At 47.4% G+C, this 8,702-nt stretch overlaps 1 protein-coding gene across 1 annotated transcript; it reads left to right on the forward strand.

Annotated features, from left to right (window-relative positions):
• The first annotated feature begins 4,290 nt into the window (after positions 1-4,290).
• Positions 4,291-6,164, forward strand: LOC123116120 (protein STRICTOSIDINE SYNTHASE-LIKE 10). Its single transcript, XM_044537124.1, has 3 exons — positions 4,291-4,703; positions 4,796-5,068; positions 5,559-6,164. The coding sequence occupies exons 1-3, from the start codon at positions 4,408-4,410 to the stop codon at positions 6,028-6,030; spliced, it is 1,041 nt and encodes a 346-aa protein (XP_044393059.1). The 5' UTR covers positions 4,291-4,407; the 3' UTR covers positions 6,031-6,164.
• Positions 6,165-8,702: the final 2,538 nt, after the last annotated feature.

The raw sequence follows: 8,702 nt of genomic DNA on the forward strand, positions 1-8,702 counted from the left end.
TATATATATATATATATACTTAGTTACCTATGTTATCTCTAATATGCTTAGTTTCCTATAGGTTAGCTTCATTTTACCTAAGTTGGCTCTAATATGCTAACTTAGAGCTTATATGCTTAGTTTCCTATAGGTTAGCTCCAAAATAACTTATGTTAGCACAAAATGATCAAGTTTACATAATAAGCTTATAGTCTTTCTCTTATTCTTCTTCTTTTCCAAAATGACATATGTTAGCTTCATTTTACCTAAGTTGGCTCTAATATACTAACTTAGAGCTTATATGCTTAGTTTCCTATAGGTTAGCTCCAAAACAACTTATGTTAGCACAAAATGATCAAGTTTACATAATAAGCTTATAGTCTTCTTCTTATTCTTCTTCTTTTTCAAAATTCTTCTTATTCTTCTTCTAGTGTTCTTCTTCTTCTAGTATTCTTCTAGTCTTCTTCTTCTTCTTCTTCTAACTTCTTGTTTATCATTTTGCAGATTTGATTTAATTTACGGAAACTTGTATGGATGGAGTGCTTCTTTTTCATTTGTGTTTTTATTTTGTATCAATGTGAAACTTTTGTGAATTGATGGATAACGGTGTTGGACGAACAATGTGAAACTTTTGTAATATATAATGATGGAACTATGTGTTGGCTATGTATGTATATATGATGGAACTTGTGTGTTGGCTATGATTGTTATATGGATGCTTGTGGTATATATATGTGTTGGATATCTCATATGTGAAATAGTGACCTGAGATTAAGAAAAAAAATTAAAAAAATTGTTATTAATGGCGCACTACCATGTAGTGCGCCATTAGTATAACAAACACTAGTGGCGCACTGTGGGCAATACTAATGGCGCACTACATGGTGCGCCATTAGTATACCAGATACTAATGGCGCACTAGTGGTGCGCCATTAGTAAAAATTACTAGTGGCGTGATACTAATGGCGCACCAGTAGTGCGCTATTAGTAGGCAAAATCGGTGCGCCATTAGTAGGCCTTTTCCTAGTAGTGTCTCATTAAGTTATAATATTCTTTCAGTCCATTTGCATTTTCCCCTCCCGTTCCCGTGCCGCTCCCTGGCGGCATCGGGGCGTCAACCCTAGCCGCCAGAGGAGGGCCAAGCTTGTGCCCACCCCGCCGCCGCTGCCGCCGACATCGGCTGCGGTGGCGGCGGGCCCCTGCTCCTAAGGAGGCGAGGGAGACCCGCGCGCTGCTCCTGGCGGCGGTTTTGGGGGCTGGGGCGGCGGCCCCAGATCCGGTCCGGTCTCTGGGCGGCGCGGTCGCGGGCGGGCGGTGGCTCCCGTCGACTGCGAGGGCGGCGACAGGGCTGCTGCTGTTTAACGTCCTTGCTGCAGCACGAGGTGGTGCGGATTGGAGAGATTCGGGTGCGGCTCCTCCTTCCTCTGGCGGGGTCGGCCGGTCGGTGGAGACGGCGGTGCGCGCCCAAGACCCGACAACCCTGCTCCTGCTGGCCGGGGGGTCGCGCGGGACGGCCTCAGCTGGGACGAGCGTGGGCGCGGGCTGGAGCTTCCCCTCGGTGCTCTACGGTGCTGGTTTGGTGGCGGTTGGTGGTCGGCTGGTTCGGGCTTGTGGTGGTTGAGCATCTCTGGGAGAAATCCTTCTCCGGCCTCTGCTGGATCCGGCGACGGCGACACCCGCGGGCGCCGCACTCTTTCTTGGAAGCGTCGTTGGGGTGTGGTGCTTCTCCCCGCGGCCTTGGCTTCGGAGGGAATCCTTAGATCCGCGGGACCGGACGATGAAGGCGTCTCCACGTCTTCTTCCTTCTTGGGGGGCATCATTTCGGAGCCGGCTACAACTGAAGACTGGTGAATGGCGGCATCTTCGCCGCGGTGGATGGCGGCATCTTTGCCGCGTGGTTGCTGAGGCGGCCGTTTTGGGGGAGCTGATTTCTGTTTGGCAACGATGATGGCGTCAAGAGAAGCTTGGGTCGCGGCTCGGGCTTGGTACTTGGATCTTCCTGGCGTTTCTGAGGTGCTCTTTCGTGGTTTGCCTTGTTGCTTTGAAGTCGGAGCTACGGTGGAGCGGGTCCAGGTGGTGACGATGACAGGCGCTCGGTGGTCGTTTGCGGCAGGCACGGTCGGCGCAAGTCCTGCATATTTCCCTGATGATGTTCGTCATCAAATCGGAGCTGTCAGTTGTTCGTGCGTTTGGCCATCTATTGGCATGTACCGTTGTGGAGTCTGTTCCACGTCAGTGGCCAGGTTGGCCGGTGGTGCCCATGTGTTTATGGGTTGGATTGTTTCGGTTTTAGCCCGGTTTTCCTTTAATTAACCGGGCAATTCTTACTTCTTCTTAATCAATGAAATGGCAAGTCTTTTGCCTCGTTTCAAAAAAAAAATATTCTTTCACTGTGATAGTGAACGAAGCATCCTTTGAAGTTTGACAACTCCACTTCACCATGTTCTCCGAGTTTATGTATGTGTGCGCGTGTGATGGTTTTTTGCCTATATCCATCTATATTGTACTCGGTATTTTTTAAAAGAGATCTTACACAGTCGGTTCAGAAGACAAAACAGTCAATAGGGTTCATAAACTATAATGATAGTGAAAATTAACTAATGTCCGGAGTTTGTTGTGTATGTATCACATATTCTAGGTCTACCAAATATATCTAGGCTCTGACTGGAATCTAGGAGCTTGAAACATGAAGACGGCCACAAGTTTCAGGGCATTGTCAACACGGACTACAAAACGCACGCAAATGTTTAGACCGGATGGTCCGGACACTTAGCCATCCAACGTGATTCATCAAGTCGGTACGGTCTTGTCTGGGCACCCAAAATCTCACAAATTGTCCTCAAACTAGGGAAGCTCTTCGGGTTGGTTAAATTGGCTCACTTTCAGTCATATCTCACAGTTTGAATTTGAGGTACACCATTGAATAGTGAAGGTGTCTGCAAACCTGTCTGGATATGTCCACGGACATTTGATGACGTTTGTTCGATGATCCGGGTTGAAGATGCCCTCACTCCTATTCAACCAGCTTTCATTTGGTCTGGGTGGGAGTACTACTATTTTTGTAGGGCGAACTCTCTATAAATGCACCTATACCATTTGAGATATAGAGGGTGCTTGTATACGTTTTAGTCCCATGATTAAAAGTAGTGAGACTAAAACTTGCTATCCTCACCAATGCTTGGATACGAATATTAAATAGACTAAAATTAAGTTAATGAGCATTTATTATCCTCCAAACCTTCCAATTCAGAACTCGCATGTGTTAAAGGAGGGGACTTAAATGAGGAGAGAGACTAATCCACATTTTAGTAGGGTTCCCCTGACTAAATTTTTTTAGTCTCAAGACTAGTTCTAGCCTCTCTGTAGTCAGGGGTGATTGAACTTTAGCCTTTAAAAGAGACTAGTTTTAGTCAGACTAAAAATAGTCCCTTGGATCCAAGCATGCCCATAGAGGGTGTTTGGATACGTTTTAGTCCCATGACTAAAAGTAGTGAGACTAAAACTTGCTAGCCTCACTAATACTTGGATACAAATACTAAATAGACTAAAATCGAGTTAAGGAGCATTTATTATCCTCCAAACCCTCCAATCCAGAACTCGCATGTGTTAAAGGAGGGGAGTTAAATGAGGAGAGAGACAAATCCATATTTTAGTAGGGTTCCCTTGACTAAAATTTTTTAGTCTCAAGACTAGTTTTAGCCTTTCTGTAGTCAGGGGTGATTGAACTTTAACCTCTAAGGCCTTGTACAATGGGAGATGCTTAGGGAGGTGCCTCGAAAAATAAACCGAGTTTTTCTGAAGCACCGGTGCCTATTTCTGTAGGAGAGACGCTTAGTTAAGCGTCTATCCTGTACAAATAAGCACCAGTGCTTAAGGAAAGCTTGGTTTATTTCTCTAAGCACCTCCCCTAAGCACCTTGCATTGTACAAGGCCTAAAAGAGACTAGTTTTAGTCAGACTAAAATAGTCCCTTGGATCCAAGCACGCCCATAGAGGGTGCTTGGATACGTTTTAGTCCATGACTAAAAGTAGCGAGACTAAAACTTGCTAGCCTCACTAATGCTTGGATACAAATACTAAATAGACTAAAATCGAGTTAATGAGCATTTATTATCCTCCAAACCTTCCAATTCAGAACTCCCATGTGTTAAAGGAAGGGAGTTAAATGAGGAGAGAGACTAATCCATATTTTAGTAGGGTTCCCCTGATTAAAATTTTTTAGTCTCAAGACTAGTTCTAGCCTCTCTGTAGTCAGGGGTAATTGGAACTTTAGCCTCTAAAAGAGACTAGTTTTAGTCAGACTAAAAATAGTCCCTTGGGTCCTAAGCGGCCGCCACTAACGCACTCCGCAGGGTGAGCTAGACGCGCTAGCTAGCAAGTAGCTCGTCGCTGCCAGTGCACGCAGAGGGAAGACGACGCGACTGAGGCCATGGCGTACTCTTGTCTGCCCTTGTATGCGCCTTCCTTTCTTGTAGTGCTTCTCGTTTTGCCTCTCATGGCAGTGGCATCCGCCGCCGCGCCCGCCGCCGAGACGTCCTACGAGACCAAGTCCTTGGACCCCGGCCTCGCCCTTATGACGCTGCCGCAGCCGGTGTCCGGCCCGGAGAGCCTCGCCTTCGACCGCCGCGGCGGTGGGCCTTACGCCGGCGTCTCCGACGGCCGCGTCTTCAAGTGGCGCGGCCGCCGCCTCGGCTGGACCGAGTTCGCGTACAACTCCAGACACAAGCAAGCATCGACCCTGTGCATCCTCTGGACATACATGCAGTACGTAAAGATTATAACCTTTGCACACCTGTGTGCGTTGGTGTCTTGTGCAGGAGCGTGGGGATGTGCGCGGCGAAGAAGAAGCTGGTGGTGCCGGAGAGTGTTTGCGGCCGGCCGCTGGGGCTGCAGTTCCACCACAAGTCCGGCGACCTGTACGTCGCCGACGCATACCTGGGGCTGATGAGGGTGCCGGCGCGCGGTGGGCTGGCGCAGGTGGTGGCGACGGAAGCCGGCGGCGTGCCCTTCAACTTCCTCAACGGCCTGGACGTCGACCAGAAGACCGGCGACGTCTACTTCACGGACAGCAGCAGCACATACCGAAGGAGGTACATATAAATCTTGATTTATATTTGACCAAAGCAGAAAATTACGTCAATATTTACGAATATATATACTCTCTCCGATGCAAGTTATACTAAAGCAAAGCAGCGTCAATTAGTATGGAATTGGAGGGAGTAGTAGTATTAAAGGTCTGTCTAGGACACATCTAGATGTGACATTAGTTATGTCACATCTAACCTCACGTTCACTATGTTTATAGTCTTTTTTTTTCGTCTCAGCTTTTTTTTTGTCTCCGCTTTTCGTCTCAGTTATGTCACTACGTTATTTGTGGGAGTTTAGATATGACATCGTTAGAAACATCTAAATATGAATTAGGTAAACATTAAAATATATTTTATCAATCTGAGACAAAAAGGAAGTACTTGATTGACCAGGCTGTTAGTTGATTTTGTCTTGCTTTTGCAAAGTTATTACGATGCAGTATACCTTTTATAGAGGGCCTATGCATGACGGTCTCCCTGGTGTACATCGCAGCGAGTACCTACTGGTGGTGGCCCTGGGCGACGAGACAGGGCGGCTGCTCCGGTACAACCCGCGGACGCGCCGCGTCACCGTGCTCCACGCCGACCTGTCCTACCCGAACGGCGTGGCCGTCAGCGCGGACGGGTCGCACGTCGTGGTGTCGCACACGGCGTTGTCCGAGCTCCGCCGGTACTGGGTGCGCGGGCCCAAGGCCGGCACGAACGAGACGTTCGCGGAGCTGCCGGGGTTCCCGGACAACGTGCGCTCCGACGGGCGGGGCGGGTACTGGGTGGCGCTGACTCACGGTGGCGACGACGGCGTCGCCGCGCCGACGGTGGCCGTGAGGGTGGGCCGCGACGGCGCCGTGGAGGAGGCGCTGGGCGGGTTCAGTTTCGAGACGGTGAGCGAGGTAGGCGAGCGGAACGGCACGCTCTGGGTCGGCTCCGTCGACACGCCCTACGCCGGCGAACTCAAAAGATACTAGTGTAGTGCTGCGGCTTCATATATACGAACGCCGGCGATCATCATTCTCAATTCATCGATCGCCACTGATCGAATATGTACACTGAACGAATTGTACGCGACGCTTTTGTGATGTAGTGTAATGTGTGTACGTGATGGGTAGCGCACATGTGCATGTGTATGGACTCGCAGTGATGGCATCAGTGTGTGGTTGTGATGCCGTAGTACTACGTACCATATGTGTGTTCTTTGAAAAATATTTTCTGAAGGGGTAGTTGTTTGGTGTGCATGCAGTGCAGGTGCAATTCATTTCATTGCCTAAACACTGTGTCCAGGTGCGGTGTAGGCCAGGAGTACTGAAGTACGTAGTAGGCGTAGCAGAGGTCAAAGAAAACGCCTGGATCAGGTAGATGGCCGGTCTCTGCCAGTGCAATCAATCGCCGTGCAAGAGGCCACGTCCATGGACCCATGTGCCGTTAAGGCACATCTCCAGCGCTGATCGTAAACCGGACATCGCATCCGTCCGTAAACCAGTACGGACCGGTGTCTAAACATTGGTACGGTCATCCATCGTTATTACTCAAATGTGCGTTTTTAGAGCCGTTCGGCAGTCATTCGGCTCCGTAAAATAAGGGAGCGCACGGAGCGCCGGTTCGCCAACTCAGAAAAATTATGCTGCGGGCCGCTCCGCTCCAGCAGCTACCAAACAGGGCCTTATTAACTTAAAAAGACTCCATTCGGCTGAATCATGCATTAAGCATTATAATACTAACGCGTGAAGTAGCTTTGTTTCACCAAATTCTCATTTTACCAAGCACTTGAGAGAAAAAAGTGGCACGTTTTGGCGAAAGCCTTTCATCAAGTGGCGGAAGCTACTAATCCAAGTGTTCAAGTGTTGGCGAAAGCCTTCACCAAGTGTTGGGGCAAGCCTTTCACCAAATACTAATGCATGAATTAGTAGCTTTCTGCATCAAGCATTTGAAGAAGAAAATGAAACATAGTGGCTTCTGCTAAAGGGTTTCAAAGCCTTCCCCCAAAACACTAAACTAATTTCCCGCTAAACACAACAGTAGTGGCTTCCGCCATTCGAACGGAAAGGAGAGGGTACATGATGGCTTTTGGTTTGTTATGTGGATGTACGAACTGCCGCAAAGCCCCCCTTTGTTTGGTTCCAATTTGCAAGATTTCAGATACAGACCCGTGTTGGATGGCAAAACACGCCCGAACCGCCTGGTCTGGACGGCTTGGGGCGGCTTGAGGGTCTGCCTTGGAGGATGCATTGGTTTTCCCTTGAAGAGGAAAGGGTGATGCAACAAAGTAGAGATAAGTATGTCCCTTAGTTCAATCCAGTAGGAGGTACAAGCAAGTCTTCAATCTATGCACCTGCACAAACAATCAAACACTTGCACCCAACGCCATAAAGGGGTCGTCAATCCCTTCACGTTCACTTGCAAGGATGAGATCTCATAGAGATGGATATAAAAGATTACTAAAACAAAGTAAAAACAAATAAATTGCAGCAAAGTATTTTTGGGTTTTTGGTTTATGATGGAAAATAGACTCGGGGCCACAGGTTTCACTAGAGACTTCTCTCTTTAAGAACGCATACGATGGGTGAACAAATTATTGTTGAACAATTGATAGAAAAGCAAATAATTATGATGATATCCAAGGCAATGATCATGAATATAGGCATCACGTCCGTGACAAGTAGACTGAAACGATTCTGCATCTACTACTATTTACTCCACAGATCGACCGCTATCCAGCATGCATCTAGAGTATTAAGTTGCCATCGAGGATAATATTGTATTGAAGATCAAAGAGAGAGAAGAAGCCATCTCGCTACTTGCTATGGGCTCCTACTCACGCTCCTAGTCGCCTCGACGAAGCTGCATCATTACTTCCAGGGCCACCCCATTATGTCTGTGGTAAACTACTCACACATCATCGGTAGGGCAATAGGTTGATGTAGAAGCCCTCTGTGATCGAATCCTCCTCTGGTAGATCACCGGAAAAGGTCCCAAGATGGGATCTCACGAGAATAGAAGCTTGCGACGGCAGAAAAGTATTTTGGTGGATGCTTCTGGTGGTTTGGGGATATTTGGGCATTTATAGCGCAAGAATTAGGGTTGGAGGACTCCCGTGGGACCCACAAGCCAGGGAGGCACCCCCTAGGGCGCGCCTTGAGGGCTTGTAGTGCCCCCGGAACTCTTCTGGCCCCCTCTCCAAGCTCCGTGGATGTCTTCTGGTCCAAGAAAAACCATCGCAAAAGTTTAATACATTTGGACTCCATTTGATATTTCTTTTATGTAAAACTCAAAAACAAGGAAAAAACAGAAACTGGCACTGGGCTCTAGGTTAATAGGTTAGTCCCAAAAATAATATAAAATAGCATATAAATGCATATAAAACATCCAAGATAGATAATACAATAGCATGGAACAATCAAAAACTATAGATATGTTGGAGACGTATCAAGCATCCCTAAGCTTAATTCCTGCTCGTCCTCGAGTAGGTAAATCATAAAAAACAGAATTTTTGATGTGAAATGCTACCTAACATATTTTTCAATGTAATATTCTTTATTGTGCCATGAATGTTCAGATCCATAAAATGCAAAACAAAAGTTTAATATTGACATAAAAACAATAATACTTTAAGCATACTAATGAAGCAATCATGTCTTCTCAA

This window comes from Triticum aestivum, chromosome 5B, assembly GCF_018294505.1.
Source record: "Triticum aestivum cultivar Chinese Spring chromosome 5B, IWGSC CS RefSeq v2.1, whole genome shotgun sequence".
Lineage (NCBI taxonomy): Eukaryota > Viridiplantae > Streptophyta > Magnoliopsida > Poales > Poaceae > Triticum > Triticum aestivum.

What these genes read in the sequence shown, in the direction of transcription:
- LOC123116120 (XM_044537124.1), top strand. Translation starts at nt 4,408, where the DNA reads ATGGCGTACTCTTGTCTGCCCTTGTATGCGCCTTCCTTTCTTGTAGTG. An exon ending in GCGTACAACTCCAGACACAA is followed by an intron (nt 4,704 to 4,795) that starts GCAAGCATCGAC and finishes TGTCTTGTGCAG; the next exon opens with GAGCGTGGGGATGTGCGCGG. An exon ending in AGCAGCACATACCGAAGGAG is followed by an intron (nt 5,069 to 5,558) that starts GTACATATAAAT and finishes TGTACATCGCAG; the next exon opens with CGAGTACCTACTGGTGGTGG.